The following is a 19,555-nucleotide window of genomic DNA, read 5'->3' as shown; positions in this document are numbered from 1 at the left end:
TTTTTTCTTTTCAATTTGCACATTTGTTGTGACAATAAGAGCTGGAACATTTTTGTTAACCTGTTCCTTACTGGTTTGTGTTTCAGTTTACATATTTGTAATTGAAAGGAGTCGGGTATTTACTATCTGTCCTAATTATTTGAGAGAACAGTTGCATGTCAGCTTTTAGGAAATGAATCTTAAATGCATCTTAATTCTCTGATGTAATTCAGATATTTGAAGCACGTGCAAAATTTGACGTTTAATTGTCAACAGGGTAAAACATGAGTCTGTCAAATACTGATCCAGAGCATCAGACTGCTGGTTACAGGGCTTAGTAAGGATGGAAGTGGGTTCTTCACCATCCAGCTCCTCAGTTGTTATTCTGTCTGGGAACAGGAGATTTATTACAAACCCAAAAATTAGGATGCAAAGCAGTGTTATATTAAATCAGGTTTGCAAAGATGAACCTTAATTGTTCCATGTCCCAGTTTCACCCTGAGAAAAGCTGGCAGGGTGTGGTCTGTCCCTGGGCCTTGTATCCCCTCACAGCAGTTCTATTTTCATGTGGTGTTTTATTGACTCTGTAAGTCTGTTGTCCATCCCGAATTTGGTGGCTGATAGGGACTGTTTGGTGGCCTCTTTCATCTATGACTGTTTTTCCTTACTTGCATTCACCTCACTTTGGACCACATCAGGGTTTCTTTGGCATTTATGACTACATAAAAGTCAGAGAATTAGGGCTGCTCATCCAAAGTAATCTCAGCATGGTCCAGTAACTGCGTGTTCTCAGGGACTTCTTCACTGTCTGTATCTATCCAGTTGAGGGGTTTACAGTTATTTCAGTTAGATATTTTCTCTTTATTTCACACTTCCATTGCTTTAATCTTTTCGGGTCATGTAGCAGTTTAGTTTAGTTCCTGGTGTGTGTTGCATCTGGGCCTGTCACTCAATACTTACACCACCAAGGCATCTCACCTGCAAAGGTGCAGGGCAAGGTGTTTGCTTTGAGTCTTTTATAAAAAATGCAAAACCCCAACACTAACAAGATAAACCACTGTCTGTGGGGGTGGAAGAGAAGGATTACACCTTGTAGGAGATGTTAGCTTCACCGAACAAAGGCTGTTCAGGAACGTGCTAAGTGTTACCTGTCTGTCTGAATATGTCTGAGGGAGAAAAAAATTTTCTGAACCTCTCAGGAAATCCTTCGTAGCAGCTTTTCCCTTGTGTTGGTGCAGTGGTCGTAATCCCACAGTCAGTGTTTCTGAGCTTCCAACTCAGCAGCCTTGGAACCTGACACAGAATTTTTGCAGAGCTTTTCCACAGTAGGGCATCCTTGTTTTATCCTTGCTTCCTTGATAGAATGCAGCCCTCCATTCCTTCAGCCCCTTGGCACTGTCACTTCTTCAAAGCAGTAACCATACAGATGGTTTGGGGAGCACTGAGGGTGACTGTTTTACTTGTTGGAGGAGGATGAGGAGAAGAACTACTTACCCATGAGTTAATTGTACGTTTGTAGTTCCTCAGCATTTCAATACACTTTCCTAAAGGTCAATACAGAAATTAATGGGTAATTATCTTCCCTCTTTGTGAAAGAGGATGGGCAGAACCAGTGAAAGTGGAGCCTAAGCGTTATCAAACTGCTGGCACACCAGACTGAAACCTCCTGTTGCTCCTTTGTTTTGCAGACTCAATGCACATAGAGGATGTTGAGGCAGTGCAGAAACTTCAGGACGTCTTACATGAGGCTCTGCAGGATTATGAGGCCGGGCAGCATATGGAAGATCCTCGTCGTGCAGGCAAGATGTTGATGACCCTCCCACTTCTGAGGCAAACCTCCACCAAGGCTGTGCAGCATTTCTACAACATCAAACTGGAAGGCAAAGTCCCCATGCACAAACTTTTTTTGGAAATGCTGGAGGCCAAGGTCTGACTAAAGCATCATGGGCTTCCCCATCATGCACGTTTTAAAAAAAAAATTAAAAAAAGAAAAAAAAAGGGAAAATAAACAGGATAATAATGGCAAAGAAACTTAGTGTTTAATTAAGGAAAAAATGACTAAATGACTGCACTGATATTTAGCAGCAAGACTGTGAAGCAGCTTTCAACTTTTTCTTCTGTGTCTTTCTGATGCAGTTTTTTTCTTTTCCTTTCCTTTTCTCCCTTTTCCTTTCTGTTCTTTCCTTTCCTTTTTTCCTTTTTCTCTTTTTTTTTTTTTACTTTGCTGCTGAACTTTTTAAAAGAGGTCTCTAATTGAAGAGAGATGGAAGCCAGGCCTGCCAAAGGATGGAAATCCATAATATGGATGCCAGTGAACTTGTTATGAACCATAATGTCCCCAATGACAAAGGAATCAAAGAGAGAAGCACCGTACCTAGCAGTACAGTACAACACGATGAACTGACTGAATGCAGTATTAGATTTCATAGGAGCAGTCTCTAATTAGACGACTAAAGCGACGATGCATCGGCTGCTTCTTACCATTGCATTTTCCATCTAGATCAGTTACAGCCATTTGATTCCTTAATTGTTTTTTCAAGTCTTCCAGATATTTCTTAGGTTAGCTACGATGTAACTTTTTCAGGGAATAGTTTAAGCTTTATTCATTCATGCAATACTAAAGAGAAAGAAATACTGCATTTTTGTGCTGGCTTGAACAATGATGAACAATAATGAAGGACAAATGAATCCTGAAGGAAGATTTTTTTAAATGTTTTGTTTCTTCTTACTAATGGAGATTTTTTTGTACTAGCTTTACCAGTTTTCAGCCATTTATTAATGTGGGAATTTATCTTACTAAAGCAATAGTCGAAGGGAAGGTGCATATTATCACGGATGCAATTTATGTTGTGTGCCAGTCTGGTCCGAAACATCCAGTTTCTTAACATGAGCTCCAGTTTATAACTAAATGTTCACTGACTCAAAGGATTAGATTACACCTGCAGTATATCCGAGTAGTCTACCATATAAATGCTCCATGTCAAATACCAATCCGTAACGGTGTTAGGAGACAGCGGCTGTGCAGGGGCGCGGTCCCCGAGTGATTTCTAACTGCTTCAGTTGCAAATGAACGAGATACTACTGCCTGTTTGCAAAATTGTAACCTCACACGCAGAAAAAACCCTATGAACCAATAGTAGCTTAGAGGCAATGAGGCAAATGCCGCCGTTTGCAAAATTAAGAAATCAGAGTAGTAGACTTCTGACCAAATTGAAGAATTTAACACTTCTATACCTTATTTATTGATTTAGATTTTCGTTTGTAAATGGCGATCCTTAACAAGTAGCTAAACCAGTATATGTGCTTTTCAACCAGTATTGTCACAGCATGAAAGTCAGTCAGTTTCAAGACTGTTACGAGGTGTAATCTAATGTATAAACCGATTAGATGCCCCCAGAAAACTACAGTCGCTAAATAACCAATAAACAATAACCTCCATCAAATGCTATACCAATGTACCAGTGTTAGTAGCTGCTCCCTGTACTATGTGAACATCCTTATTCTATGTACACAGATGTAATTAAAATTGTAATCCTAACAAACAAAAGAAATGTAGTTCAGCTTTTCAATGTTTCATGTTTGCTGTGCTTTTCTGAATTTTTATGTTGCATTCAAAGACTGTTGTCTTGTTCTTCTTGTGGTGTTTGGATTCTTGTGGTGTGTGCTTATAGACACAGGGTAGAATTAGAGACAATATTGGATGTACAATTCCTCAGGAGATTACAGTAGTATATTCTATTCCTTACCGGTAATAAAGTTCTTCCTAGTAATAATTAAGAGATCGAAACTCCAAACAAATACTCGTTATGAACAGATACACACTGAAATCATAATATTTTCAAAACAAGGGATAATTTCTGTAACAGTTTATTATAGAATACCAATGTATAGCTTAGAAATAAAACTTTGACTATTTCAAGATTATAGATAAGTCTAATTTTTAAATGCTGTAAATATAGCTTTTATTCAATCATCTCTCAGATGTTGTTATTAACTCGCTCTGTGTTGTTGCAAAACTTTTTTGGTGCGGACAAGTTCCCAAAACTATTGCTACGTTGTGTGCTTTAAACAAAATAACAGTGGGCCGATGCTCTTTCGGCCTCATGCTAGGAAAAAAAACAAAAAAAAAAAACAAAAAAAACCTGTGTATCTATCATTAGCTATATGGGACTATATTGTAGATTGTGTTTTCTCAGTAGAGAAGTGACTGTAGTGTGATTCTAGGTAAATCATCATTAGCAATTCATTCAGATGGTCAATAACTTGAAATTTATAGCTGTGATAGGAGTTCAGAAATTGGCACATCCCTTTTGAAAAATGTCAAAAAAAGATACAACTCCTGGGAAAAAGGTGCTGATTCTATAAGATTATTTATATATGTAAGAGTGCAAAAAAAAAAGTTTATTTTCCAGAAAGTTTGTGCAGGGTTTAAGTTGCTACTGTTCAAGTACACTATATATATATAAATATATAATATAAATATTGTTTTTGCTGTATCACATTAAAGAACTTGGGCTTCAGGGTCAAAAGCCAATCAACTAGAAGTATACAAAAAACACACTAAAAATGGAGATGTGTTAAAGGCACACGGTGCAAACTTTAGTTTTCATTTTCCGTAATTTTTTGGAGCTGCAAAAGAACAAGTATCTCAAGACTGTAAAACCATTACCTGAAACTTAGCTAAAAAAAACTGCACGGGCTTTATAATGTTGTTCATCTTAAACCTTGCTGGAGAAGAGTTCTTTCAAGACCACTTACTTAATGTGAAGTGTTGGGAAAATTTCAAAGGGTGTATGTTTTAGCCATAACAATTTAATTTCTATTTTTGCTTCATTTTTTAATTTTTTCTTATTTAAAGCAATATGATTGTGTAACTCCCAGAAGTTACACATTTGTTTCAATCAGATCAGATTGTTGTATTTATTCCACTATTTTGCATTTAAATGATAACATAAAAAGATATAAAAAATTAAAACTGCTATTTTTCTTATAGAAGAGAAAATGGGTGTTGGTGATTGTATTTTAATTATTTAAGCGTCTCTGTTTACCTGCCTAGGAAAACATTTTAAGGCAGTCTTATCGTGCAAAGATCGCAAAAGGACAAAAAAAATTAAACTGCTTATAATAATCCAGGAGTTGCATAATAGCCAGTAGTTAAAAACCGAAACAAAACAACAAATGAAAACAAACATGTCTATAGCTGTAGATGGGCTTCACATCTGTATAGCAATCAACTGTATATTTTTGTGATGTGTATCATACCGTGTGCTCCAACCAATGTCCATTTGTGTAAATGTATTTATTTTATATTGTATATATTGTTAAATGCAAAAAGGAGATATGATTCTGTAACTCCAATCAGTTCAGATGTGTAACTCAAATTATTATGCCTTTCAGGATGATGGTAGAGCAATATTAAACAAGCTTCCACTTTTGATTGCTTTTATTTTATTTTTTGTGTTGTGGGGTTTTTTGGTTTTGTTTTCTTTTTTGGAGGAGGAAACAGAGCAATTAGAGTTGCCTTTTGTTACTTCCGTGCAAAAAGGAGCCAGCGTTTGCACTTCTCCCTTAAAGTACGATATGAGTGTAAATAAATGCTATATAAAGCCTTGTCAGAATGAATTCTAGTGTGGTACAAGACATTTTGCATACTCTTAAATATGCAAAATGTCTCATAGCACATTAGAATTCAGGCTGGCAGGCCTTTATATAGCACTTACGTAATCTTAAAGCATCTTCACATCAACCTGCATTACTCAAAATCATTGCCTCTCTGTCAATGTCATAAAAGGAAACTTTCCCACTATTTTAAGATCACATTAATATCATATAGAAGTAGTTTTTTTGCTTTCTCCATCAACAACCGAGTCTATCATTCGTTTCCTACTGCAGGAGACTCCTATAATGTGTTCTGAGTAAAAATAAAAAATAAATTACGAAAACCCTGTATTATTTGATCCCGTGTTGCTGAATGGAAGTAAACAGCCCCCAGAGCAGTGATAGAGACGGGTGTTGAGGCAGATCCCCGAAAGCTGTCAGGATCCAGGCGGGTTAAACAGCGCAGGAGCAAAGTGGCCATAAATGGGCTCCGGGCTCCATCCCTCCGAGGGGCTGCAGCCCCCCTCGCTCAGGCTCAGCCCCTCTGTCCTGTGGACCCTTCTGGAGCCATCACAGAGGTGCTAATGTGTGCTTTTCTTGCTTTTTAGCCTGTCTTGATAGCGTTTTGTGGTTGTGTTCACCAACGTGTTTCTCACCTTGGCTCCTGGCCGTCCTCTGGAGGCTCTGCCTGATGGCACAGGGGCTGCTCGGGGACCGGAGCTGTGTCAGCACCGAGGGCTCTTTGTGCTTCGCAGCCTGCAAGTGCCAACACAGGCACCCCTGCCCTGCCACCAGTGCTGTCTGTGTTTTAGCTGTCTTGGGAAACGGGGACTTTTTCTCAGTAGAAGGAGCGCCAGGGCAGTAGGAAGATGAATCGTGCAGGGTCTCTGCAAAGATGATCAGAATTGGGGTTCAGTGTTGACACTGCGGTGCACACAGGCATACATCCGTCCATATGGACACGGTGAAATTTTTAGTACTTTTTTATTACTTTAGTACTTTTTATTACTTTAGTACTTTTTTATTACTTTCCTGATTTTTAATTATTGCAAAGTACCTCTTCAAAAGAAAACTCAATACTGCACCTTAAAAGTGAAAAAGGCACTGTAACAAATTTTCACATGCAAAAGGAAAATAATCTGTAAAAAGTGGCACTCCTAGACTTCCTCAACATGTGTTTAAACCTAATCATTGACTAAATTTTTCACATGCAGTTAAAAATATCATGCTTCCTGAACTATTTTTTATGAGAGGATCATTGAGCATCACAGAAGAAAAAATACAGCTCTCAGATGAAGCCTTTTCTAGGGCTCTGTCTCTGTAGAGTTTTTCTGGGGTTTTGAGGGGTTTATTTTTCTATGCTGTCTCTGGCAGTAAAGCCAGGATGGGCACAGAAATCCCTTGGAAATGTTTCAGTAGGAATCTGTGGGGAATTTGGCTAGGAGCACAAGCCTTTCTAAACTGCGGAAATAGCTACTTAGTCTTTTAAGAAAATAAAATAAAGGGGCTTGGGCTACCGGCATTTGTAGCTCAGACAACACACCCTGCTGTAGCCCTCCACTGCTGCAGCCCCAACCTGTGGCTACCACAGCAGGACTTGGCTAAAATACAGTGCAAAGAGTTCACACTGGGGGTATGGCTCAGTAAAATCAGGTTTTCACTGATGTACTTTACATTCCCCTTGCCCTCCCCTACTCCACCTGCCCACGAGATAAAAGAAGTCATCCCAGTCCAAGAGTGGACTGGAGGCCTCTGGAGGTGTTTGTTTGACATCTCCACTGCCCCTCACTGCCTCACTGGCACTCATGCCCTCAGCCAGAGCCATTGATCTGAAAGGAAAATACCACTCCCTGAGCTGGCCTTCTATGTGGTATGGGATTTGTGAGGGGCTGTGAATTATCTCTGGAGCTTTCCAGTCAAGTAAGGGCCTAACTTGATGTCATTTGGGCTCTTTGTTTAGTTGGCGGGGATTTTTTGACCTTGTGAGTTCGCAGTGTGAGAAGGTCTGGCAAACACCAACTAAAAGTGTCCTCGTTGTGGTCCCTGCAGCTGATCCTTTCTCAGTGAAAGAAACGGCAGGAAAATCATGTGCCAGTCAGTGCTACTGCATGTGCAGTTATGTATGTTTCTTGACAGTGCCAGTGCTGAAAGACTAAATGTGGATAAAAAATCACCAAAACCAAAAGGAAGATTACGAAAGAGAGCAGAAATGGAAATACGGTCCTTAGACAAGCCCTCACGTTGTGCATTTTTAAGTGACCTCCTGCAGGATTGCCCAGTCATACCCTAGTGGGAAAAAACCCTGTCCTAAGCACAAGAACATCTGAGATTTTTGTTTGTTTGTTTGGTTTGGGTTTGGGTTTTTTTGTTTGGTTTTTGGGAAACTTTTTTTTTTTTTTTTTTTGGGTACAGGCTTCTGCAGGAGAAAATGCCTCTTTTAAAATTTTTAACATTTCCTGTCCTGGATCTTGCACCAAACTCAAGAACGGGACAGCTTCCATCTGTTTTCTACATTTTCTTCTATAGCCTTTGTTAGTTTTTCCTTAACAGCTTTCTTCACTCACACCTTTCCTTTCCTTTGCATTTCATCTCTCCTGTGTAATGTAGGTCTCTGATTTCACATGGCACTTTGCTAATTACTCTATCCTTTGTTATCCAGCCTGCCTGCCGTAGCTGCCTCACAAGGCGTGTTTCCTCTTGCAATGAAAAGCTGGTTCCTTGTGTCCATAGGTTGCCTGTAACATACAGATCACAAACTTCCTCCTTGTGGTTGGTTCCCCTTAGAGAAGGGGGAAAAAAAAAAAACCCAAAATAGCTGTGGGAAACATAAAATACGGATGCATTTATTTGCTTTTGCCATTTTTATCCCAAAGTGTTTGTGCTGCCACATCCCGGCCGTGCTAATCGTCAGTGTTTCGTTAAGATTAAGGGTCGGTGACTCCTGGTGTTCACATTCCCAAGCTGGCTCCTTACGATCTCCCTTAATATAAAGGAGCAAGTGGCGGTAGATTGATTACATGCAGGCTCTTATTATTAAGCAGAACAGAAAAGAAAGGAATTTCAAAATATAATCCTCCGCTCCCAGGAGTATTTGTCTTGTTCTCCATGAAGTTAAAGGTCTGAAATAATGTGCCCATCAGGAGCTCAATGTTGCATGTCCATGCCAGTTGGTCCAAGGGCTTGTTATGATGGTAATGACCTGCTGAAACGTGAGCTTTGATGGCAACAATACAATTGCTACCAGCTCACCCGCTGGGAGAAATATTTTATTATTGTCAAATGCCCTCCGCAGAGATTTGTTTTGCCTGTTCCTGTTTAAATTAAATTCAGAGCAGAACTGCATTATTATTTCTCTAGAGTATATTTGAAATAAACAAGTAGTCTCCAAATTTAGGATTCCTGGTTAGTTTAAATTTTCTTATTAGCAGAAAAATTACAATAGGTGACAACAGAGCTGCAGGAATATTATTATGGCAGCCATATGAGAGATTTACACACTGAGAGCACGGCCTAAAAGCACAAAAACTCCCTTCTACTTTACAAATTCCAGCCAAATTAATAATTAACTGTGCCATAAATTCTGCAGCCTTCAAGAATGATGTCAGTGCTCTTCTGTGTCACACTAGAGGAATTTTGTCATAAGACTAAGTGGTGTTCTTTATGAAGAGCGTTACTTATATGTAGAAAGTGGCCCAGGAAAACAGCCCTTGCCACTCCATATTACGGCAGCTCGGTGAACAAGTGACAGCAGGACTTCAGAGTCATTTACTTCAGCTTTCTCAAGGCAAAACTATCTCCTTACGCCTGTGAAACAGAGCAAATTTTGTTCCACATTAAATGGGCCAGATTATCTCTTCCACAAGCTAAAGAGACAACACTAAATCCCAGCTCATGTTATTTCCTTCAAAATTGTTCTGCTCGGGCTGGGTGTTCCCAGGAGCGCCACCAGCAGAATTATCCGGCAATTCAGCTGTACTTAAATTGGCAGATGTTGGAGATTTAAGACAGTCCTGGAGCCTTAGCACAAATCCCCCACTTCTGTGGCCTGCCCTCCCTCTCCAGCCCCTGCCACCGTGGCTGCCCACTGCCAGCAGCTGATCCCGGGGACTGCCATCCCCGCCTCGTCCACTCCTGCACCCCGAGACCTGCCGGGTTTGTATCCCTGCCCGCTTGCAAACAGGCTCTAACCCTGCCTTCGGCATTCCTGGGGCCCGCCTGTGTGCTTGTTGTTTGCCTTTTCCCTGTCTCCCAAGTGCTCGTGCTGGCGAAAAGCGGCTCCATCTAAAGGCTGGGCGATTTCAGCCCTGCTTCGCTGACAGAAGCGTTTCCCGGAGAGGCACTCGAGCACTGCAGCGCAGGCATCCGAGCGAAGGCAGGGTGACAGCTGTGAGACAGGGACTGGTGGGATGGCAGGCTATGTGCCCCACGCCAGGACATCGATTAGAGGAGCTGCCACACACCTGCAGAGGGAGGAACACTTGCAGGGGAAGGGAAGGTGCAGGGTACACTTCCCCTGCAGCAGTGCCCCCATCACCTGCCCTTCCCAGCTCCTTGACAAGCCGCCAGCCCCCCACGCCAGCCGTGGGCTGACTGGCACCCAGCAGAGGCTGTGGAGCCAGACCCACGAGCTGGTGTGGCTGAGGGTACATGTCTTTTGCAAAGTTTGCCCAGCTGGAAGTGTGGGGAACCTGCTGTAGCAGCCCCTTAAAAGGCTTTTTACAGACAGAGTTAGAGGGTAAATGGCAAGTGAAAGGGGTTAAAAGAAAAAATATTTTTAAATCACAAGTGGCTTATGAATAGCACTCCTAACACTCTCCAGTTCAATCTACCATGCTCTATCTAATTTCACAGCTTCATTGGGAATGGCCACAAGGTGAGGGACTGGCAGTATGAGGAAGTCAATAAGGGCAGAATTCTCATACCAGGCTGCGAAGGAGTCACAGAAGTGCCAGTGTTACTTGCCAGAGGTTAACTAGGGGTCTACAGGGCTCTTGGGTAGTACTGAATGGAAAACCTCCATATCATCCTCGGTTGTTTCCTTCACTGCAACCCTGATTTAAATGAAAAAAAGGAATACCTGGGTCTGAATCCCGAGGAGCATCTCTATATTCTGACACAGAAGTGTTTCAGTCTTCCCTGGGGTCTGCAAGCCTCCCACCCCTCACCCTCTCCAAGTGCACAGGTCTCTCTCTTTAACCACAACAGACCCTTCACTGAATATTCTGTCCTTTGCTGTGCAACAGAAACACCTTAAAGGATGAGGTGTCTATTGCCCATCGAGGCTGAGCTGTACAGATTAGTCACAGACATGGAATAACCTCCTCTAGCAGGGGCCGAATCCCAGGTCATGCCCGTGGTTTCCACCTCACTTAACTCCCGGCAGGTTGTTCCCACTCTGCTGTGATGAAACCTCAGCATAATCACACAGCCACTTTCCGTGATCACAAAAGAAGTGATAAGTAAGGACATCCTCCCCCAGCCCAGCCTTTTCACTCCTTCTTCCCCTCAGGCTCCTTGTTCTCCTCCTCTCTGCAGGACCACCTCTGTGTTATCAATGCTGGCCCAAAAGATTGAATGTGGAGTGGAGGCAGGGAATATTCTCTTTCCAGAAAGGGTGCTTTCCCCATCCTGTGGCTCCCAGCTCTAGGCTCTGGGCTCCAGCCCACACTATTATTTCTGTCAGGAAGAACTAGCAGCATAAAGTTCATTTGGGCTGGCCCTGGGGATGCCATGGAGTACAGGTTACTCATGTCCCCAAGATCCATCTGAGTGGTCCTTAGTGGACACTGCAGATGTTCAAGTTCAGGCTTGAGCCCAGGCCTTACGAAGAATATTGTAGCTTAGTCTCAGTAGACATATGTTTTTAGTTTTTTATCCTTCCTATCTGGTTGTCCATGCAGCCCCCATGAGGCTTCCTTGTAGTCAGCTTTCTCTGAAAGGGCTCTTTCCCAAAACAAGTGACACTCTTCCATCTCCCCACACTGTTGTGGTTTAAAGACACTTTTGGTTCTCCCCCATTCCAGGGTGACTGGCTCAGGGTCAGCCTACCCCAGCAGTGATAGATTGCTCCAGATGAGATTGAGACCAGCCATATTCTGGAACATCCAGGGTTGATAACATTTCTCTGCTCATAGTACCCTAAAAGCCACGGCCCGATCCTCGTGCAAGTGGGACTGCTTCTGCAGAGTTTAGATGTGCTGAGTGCAACACACAGAGCTTACAGCAGTGCCTGTGCCCGGGTCACCTGTGTTTTCCAAGGTGCAGAAATGGGGAGAAGGAATGCAAATATGTGTTAGGAAGTTTCTCTCTTGCTCTGGTTTGTGTGAATTTGGACACCCATTTACTGGCTCTTTTCTGTCTGTAGGGTGGAGATATGATCCCATGTCCTGCTAAGACTGCAGGAAATATGATTCAGTCCATGTATATAAGCAAAGACTGATACTGTCTGTGTATTCTGCACCTTACAGATGGATACAAACTGTGATGGGAGGGAATAAGTCATTCCTTGAGCCCAGTTCCAGATGTTGTGAGGCAGCAATGAGCGACGCAGACAACTACGGGGATGCCCTGGTTTGGCTTTGCATCTCAGATTAGACTGAAATTAACAAGTTCTTCCATTTCTTTCTACGACACTTTGTCCTCTCCCATTATTATATCTTATCCTCTGACTACAGCAACAACAAAAAAAATGTCTTTGATATATTTGAGATTGTGCTACGTTGATGGATTTCGGGCAAATTGTTAAGATGGGCCTTGATAATGCTGTAAGATGTAAACGTGCCTACACTTGCAATATATGAGGTTTTACATAGTTCCGACATTGATTCCCTTGCTCCTTTGTCACCTCGACAGAGACCCACTCACACAAGGTGACCATGACAAAAGTCAACAATGGAGAGGGGGATCCCTTCCCCCTCCTTCCCCTTACTCCTTTACATTGACCAAATGTCTTTCTAAATGACTTGCTGAGCCAGGCTTTTCTTATATCTTACATATAAATGGACTCTGTCTTACAACCAGAAGATTCAGGGGGGAAAAATTTCAGCTCCCAATGTGAAAAGATTAAGGTCAGTCCCTTTACACTACAAAACCCTTTCACCAGAGCAGCATAACAAAAGGATCCACGAGCCTATCCACAACATGGTTTATAGCTCCAAGAAAAACAAGAGAGTCTAGGACATCCTTTCAGGAATGTGCCACTTCTTTATAGACTCACAACAGAAACAGCCGGGCAGAGGAAAAGAAACAGAGGAAGGTGGTATGAAATAGGAAGCAAAGCTGACTTGTCTGCCTACTTCTATGAACTTTCAGGAATTTTTTTAATGGGGAGAACACACAGAACCTTGTTCAGTGTGAGAGATGCACAGAAAATGTACCACATTTTGGATCCCATTGGATCACTCTGCAGCAAATGCAGTGCTACTTGGGATCAAAATCCCCACAATGGGTGGCTCTGAGCCTTTATGTTTCTTTGTTTCCTGCAATCAGTGTCTAAAAGCAGACAACAGAAGCTATGTGGCTCAATACCTGTGCAGCACAACATGCTCCTTGGACTGCTGCAGTTTGGAAATGCCATTCATGAAGTCAAATGCTCTTAACAGATGTTTCAGCTTAAAGATAAATTAATTTTATTTGGCACCGTGGCCCAGCCAAATTGCACTTCTTTCAGTAGACTTCATTTTGGCAAAGCAACGAGTATCAGAAAGGACTTACCTAATGCATTAAAAAATCTATTTAAATTTATAGGCCATGCCAACAGCAATGGGGATCTGGAGCAGAGTTTGGTTAATATAGATAAACTAATGGTGGCCAGAAGGGGTAGCATACAGCAGTCATCAAGCATGCCCATGGATTTGGAAGAATCTGAAGAAGAGAAGGTCATGTCCATGTTAGAAGAGGGAGGTAAAATCTGCAGAAAGGAAAAGAGACCTATACACAAAAGAAAATACAGCTGTGATAGGGGGGAGAGAGAGAAATATTGACAGAAGAGAGAAAGAATATATGTAGGAATGGAGTATGTATGAGGGAATAAATGCTCCAGTGTGCTTTTTTGTTATGTTCCTAACAGCCTACCACTCTTGGAGGGAATTGGAGTCAATGCAGTTGTATCCCAGTGTTATTATCATTAGTTATTATTATTAGTTATTATATTAGTGGTATTAAGTCAGCGCAGAATATTAATTGGAGCAACAAGGCTAAGCAGGTAGGAGGCAGACACTGGGATAAAGAGGCATCTTAACAAAAAATCAGAACATTGCTCTTTGATTTTGTGATACAGAACAAAGGGTGGCCTGAGCTGGGCTGCCCTCTGGAGCCGATGGGGCTGTCAGGATCTTTGCCACATCTGTGATAGCAGGAAGCTTCCAGGTGCTTTAGCCTAATTTGCCCTCAGCTGGCAGCAGTTTCAGTGATGCCCTAGAGCAATGAAGTCTGAGGAACAGGAGGTTCCAATCCCTCTGAATTTAAGGCAGAAAGAGAAATGAGGGGGTTTTTTCCGCTAGGTTGAGTCAGGTGTAGTTTAGCCCTTAGGTCGAAGATGTGGGGTGAAGCAATGTTTTCTCTGACCTGCCAGGAACTCTCAGAGGTGAATGCTGATGCTGTTCAGGAGCTGCTTGAAATCCAGCAGGTTGGTGTTTTTTTTAACTACAGTTATAAGCCCAGGCACATTACCACTGTTTGGTCTGAGTGGGTGATGGAGCACTTCATCAGCATGTTCAGTGGAGATACTTCTGAACTGAAGGGCTTAGAAGAAGGATTGAAAATCTACCAAAAAAATGGTGGGTGGGCACAAACAACAGCCACCAAGTGACAAGGTACCAAGTGCTTAATTAAATTCATCAGCTGTTTCATAAAGCCAAGACAGTAAAGCCCATTGTGGTCAGTGTGCAAAGTGTTCTGTGCACTTTGGCAGCTGCTCTTGAACTGTGTGAAGGGAAGATGTGTGTGTCCATGTTCCACCTTCCATATAGCCAGCTATTTTTGGAAGCTAATTAGCCCTGTTTAGGAGTGGAGTTAATGTATATTTGTGGGACACAGGATTAGAAAGCAGAAGGCCTCAGTTTGCTGGAAATCAATTTTAATATCCCTATGGCTCTGGTAGTGTGTCAATATACCATATACATGTCTTACAGAGGCTTCTCTTTTGCAATTAAATCCCTCTGATTTACTGCAGACATGGCACTCAGACTGAAAGAGCTGGGGAGGGGTTTTATTCTCAAGGAAAAGGGGGAACCGACAATAGTGTTCAGAAATTCCTAATCATTATTTCTCTTACTTTACTAGTTATTATCAGATTGTAAGTACATATTTGTTGCTGAGAGACTGACATTTCGCAGGGACAGTAAAATATTTCTATATCTGCCTTTTACATAAAGCTTCCTCCTCTTTGCCAAACATATGGGAAGAATGAAACTGCTATACTTTATCCAGTAGCCCACAATGTGTCTTGGATTTTATTATGGCTGCAGCCCAAGAGAGAGGAGGAAGAGAAACCCAGGTGCGGGCAGGGTGGCTTTGGCAGCAGCTGGCAGGAATTCTGCCACTGTTAGGGATTGATTTGTGGGGACAGTGTTTCACGCTAGATCTTCTAAGAACCACGTTCACTCTCCTTTCTTTCAGCCTCCAGCTTTCTCTGGAGATTGCAGCATGAGCATTTGCTTTTTTTTTTTTTTTTTATTTCTTCCAAACTGATTTGCAGTAGCTCTTGGCCAGAATACAGGATTTTCTTTAAAAGCACATGCCATTTTCCACTGGATTAATAAGGAGAAAACTTGTGTAAAACATGTTCTACTTAGTGCACATTTAATACGTTTTTATAAGTATTTTACACTGAAGTAATTTTGCAACAGTCTTGGGAAACAAACCAAACCAGGTACAACTAATCTGCACAGATTAATTTTGTTCTCCAGCCCATTTCTGTGGGTTGGCAATCTTGCCATGCTTATTGATTATCAGACAAGACTACTAATCCCCTTAAGGTCATTAAGTGTACTTAATTAAAGAGCAGTTAGCAACCTTCTCTTTACCAAGTTAATAGTGGCTGTTAAAAGTGATTTGTACATTACCAAGATGGTAGTCATTAATCTAAAAGTCAATTTGTCATTTATATTTTCCCAAACAAATATATTCAGCTGGTTTTGAAGGTGGCTAGAAAGTGCTCAGCATCTGTTCTTGCAGTTTATGTAAGGAAAAAACTCTGCTTTATTAAACTCTTAGGCTTAGGCTGCAGCAATTTCTGCCTAATCTCATCTATATTTCACTGTCTTGTTCCACCCTGAATTTGCAGGGAGAGGAGAGGCTAAAAAACTTGGGAATATTCAGTTCTGGCCAGTTTGACCAAAAGTAAGCAAGGTGGAAAAGCTCAAAATCTTCTCTGACAGAACCCCTGAAGCTCTTTGTCTTTTTGACTGGTAATTGACACAGGAGAAGTTTCAGAAAAGCTTCTCATAAAAGAAGGGGCAGGCACTGATCTCTTCTCTGTGGTGACCAGTGACAGAACATGAGGGAATGGCACGAAACCGTGTCAGGAGGTTTGGGGTGGATATTAGGAAAATGTTCTTTACCCAGAGAGTGGCTGGGCACTGGAACAAGCTCCCCAGGGCAGCGGTCACAGCACCAGGCGCCTGACAGAGCTCAACAAGCATTTGGTCAGTGCTCCCAGGCACAGGGTGTGACTCCTGAGGATATCCTGTGCAGGGCCAGGGGTTGGACTCAATGGTCTTTGTGGGTCTCTTGCAATTCAGGATATTCTGTGGTGCTATGGAAGTCAAGAAAGGAGGCTGAGGGACCAGTCAGGGTGTGTTAACAGCTAAGGAAGGGGAATCAGAGACATTGATGATATGGGAGGATACAGGAATACAATGCTATAGGAATCTGAATTCCATTGGTCTGTGAATATCAAATTCAATTTTTTCATTACTGTGGGCAAACATAAATACATAAAAGTTTCAATATGTTATATTTCAAGGTTAAATGTACAATGAAATACATAATGTTTTCTGGTTCTTAATGCATATGCAATTTGTTTCAAGAGACATATATACACACCAAACCTTCAATATGGATCTTGCTTCACTACCAGAAACCTCTTGCTACAATTAAAACAAGCTTTCTTTACCAAAACATACACATCTGTCATTTTCTCTCTTCTAAAAAATTAAATATGTAATTTTAGACCAAAAGCAAATGTGTCTAGAAAATTATGACCCCTCATCTGAGCTCCTTTTAGGGTGCAGGGTAGGATGAGCATTGCTCTGGGGCTGGTGGTGTAGAGGTGTGGTCATTTATAACAGAGTAGTTATAAATGGTAACATCCATCCCTGCCTCAGATACCCCTGAACAGTGGGGTTCATCTACAGAATTGTCAGCCCATGAGGAAAGCAGTTGCTTTTCCTGTTGGCACTTTGCCAGAGCAGAAACTTAAGTTCATGGGACCGGAGGAAATCTCAGGATAGAGAAATCACCAGTAGAGTATTTCAGACTTCAGAAACTTGCAAGGATAAAATGTCAGTCACAGAAGTATTGCTTTAACCCATATTAAGGCTCGTTTATTTGCCTACAATATTTTATTTTTCTGCTGTACCTGAGATATATATGTATATAAGTCTTTTACAAAGATAGATCCTGTGTTGTAGCCTTCTTTTCCCATTAAATAATGGATTCTATACTTGCCAATGGGATAAAATTCTCATTTTGATCTCTAGATGCAAATATATCCATAAGCCAGGATAAAACATTATCTGTCCCGATCACACAGCCAGTGTCATTCTGTGATAACACCTGCATTTGAGAATTTCTTTATAAAATATTTTTTTTTGCTTTACTAATCAAGCTTGTTTAGAAAGTTATCAGGCACCTTGACTTATGGTGAAGGTCTGACTTTGGCAGAAGTACTGATTTACATCTTTTGCCTGCTACAGTCTATCAGCAGAGCTTTCTGTGATGCTGGAAATCAGACCTTGTTTCAAAAAAAACCAAACCAAATCAAAACAACAAAACAAGTGAAACACACAACAACAACAACAAGAATCCCCGAAACATATAAACACCAAACGTACCAAAATAATTTTGTTCTAAGTGTATCAGTTGTCCAATTAAATTGAAGGTCTGGCAGCACAAAAAAAATACGAAAACAAGGCTTGGGAGGAAAATTAAAGAGGGGAGAAAATTGTGGTGGAAGGGAGGAACTGTGATTTTATTAGTTGTTTTTATTATTATTTCATGCTGCTACTGGTGCTGAGAAAATGTATATGGGTCTGTTCAGGCAAGGTGGAACAAATTGTGTGAAGCAGTGAAGTGCCCACCTGGGAAGAGAAGTTTATTTTCTGTGCTTAATACAAAATTAAGAGCTCAACCTCGATTTTGCACTTTTATTAATTCTTTAGGTCAATCATATTAGAAAACTACAATAATTATTATTTGTGTGCAGTGAAAGAGAGAGAATGCTTTTTGGTTGTAAGGCTGTCTTTTCTTTCTTGTGGGTTTTTTTTTGTTTGGTTGGTTTTTTTTCCTTTTGGCCAAACCAACATCTCTCCTGAAAAATCGTTTGGTTCCCACTAGGGTGCCAAGGAGAGGTTTTTCACAGCAATGGGCAGGGACAGCAACAGACTTGAGGCTCAGCTGGAGCACCTGTGCAGTCATCTTAATTTTGAAAATGTATATACTGGTAAATGACAGAGCTCCCTCCCCCAAATACATTTAATCTGGAAATTTCCAAGCAGCTTATCTGCTAACAATCTTTTAATATTCTATTTATTTATTTAATATTGTTGCTTGGGCTGCTCATATAATCAGATAAAGGTCATTAAGCCAAATTTATGATTAAATAGGATAAAACTATTTATTCTCTTTACTCAGCCTATTAATATTATAGCTTATGCTGACTAGATGTCGATATTTCAAATGAAGTTACTACATTTTTCAAATATCATAATTATATGAAAAAGCTATATTATCTCATTGTGAGGATTACTTTCCACTACCTTATCTGCCATAATGTCTGCACATATTGGCCTTCAGATTTCCTCGTGCTGCTAACTGCAGACATTCCTCTAAGTCTCCCATCTGGTATCTGCATTAACCTCCACATAGTTTCATTTTGTTATTTTATTCCTTAAGTCATTGTTGAGGATTTAAGGGACTGTTTGTCAGGCTTTTTCATGTTCGCTTGCAAAACAAAGTATCAAGTGTTTTCTCTTTTAATTGCAGCCAAATTGTTTGTGATGTGAGACTGTCACAGTGTAAAGCAATTGCTTCATGATTCTGGAATACATTAAGGGAACAGCTTTCTTTCAAAACTCTGTTCGCTAAAATGGAATTGACTTCAGCACTTATCTGAAAACTATGGATCCTTGCAGGCTTCCTGGTTTAGGAAAATCAGACCGTAAGACCACCCTAAGGCAGAGTGCACCTCGCATCTCCTCCCCGTGTAAGAGCTCTGTGGTATTTGAGTGGCTTTGAGAGCAAAGCTCCTGTAGTTCAGGCTGTTAATTTTTTTTTTGCCAGCCTTTTTTCTCCCTTCAATTGTCTATGACCTTGTCTTGAGAGAGGCCTAATTAGAAGCTTGTAACGGCCACAGCTAATTTGATGGGGTTTGTGTAAGTGCAAACTGCAAAAGGAAAGATGTATTCCTCAGCCAGGCCCTATTGCCACAGGTAGCTGGGCAGCTAACTCCAGTTTCTAAGGTGCCTGACAGAGATCTGAACCCATGCATGTGTGGTAGAGTCCTAGAAATGAAATGATGTGACCAACCTAATGCAAATGACCCTCTCCTAGGCTGGATGCTGAGGCTGAGCCTCATTATGACAGACTAGAGACCACATGGCAGCATGAAATTTAAAAATGTGGCAGAAAAAGGTAAATTTCACCCATAAAATATTTTGTAGTAGTCCATTTGAAAGGTTCCCAACTAGCCACAAAGCAGAAGCACAACCTAGATTTTAAAAAAATAATTTATTCACCCTTTTTATCCTGAAATTTT

At 41.2% G+C, this 19,555-nt stretch overlaps 1 protein-coding gene across 20 annotated transcripts in view; it reads left to right on the top strand.

Annotated features, from left to right (window-relative positions):
- Positions 1-5,921, top strand: part of ESRRG (estrogen related receptor gamma) — a 392,895-nt gene extending 386,974 nt beyond the window's left edge. For all 20 annotated transcript variants that reach the window (XM_066316190.1, XM_066316200.1, XM_066316193.1 and 17 more), the window contains one exon: positions 1,668-5,921. In XM_066316190.1, coding sequence (XP_066172287.1) covers positions 1,668-1,912 — 245 coding nt within the window. In that variant the 3' untranslated portion in view covers positions 1,913-5,921. The remainder of the gene's footprint in view (positions 1-1,667) is intronic.
- Positions 5,922-19,555: the final 13,634 nt, after the last annotated feature.

The sequence above is a fragment of the Sylvia atricapilla genome, chromosome 3 (genome assembly GCF_009819655.1).
Source record: "Sylvia atricapilla isolate bSylAtr1 chromosome 3, bSylAtr1.pri, whole genome shotgun sequence".
Taxonomy (NCBI): Eukaryota; Metazoa; Chordata; class Aves; order Passeriformes; family Sylviidae; genus Sylvia; species Sylvia atricapilla.
The sequence above is the reverse complement of the archived record's forward strand: the minus strand, read 5'-3'. Positions and strand labels throughout refer to the sequence as shown.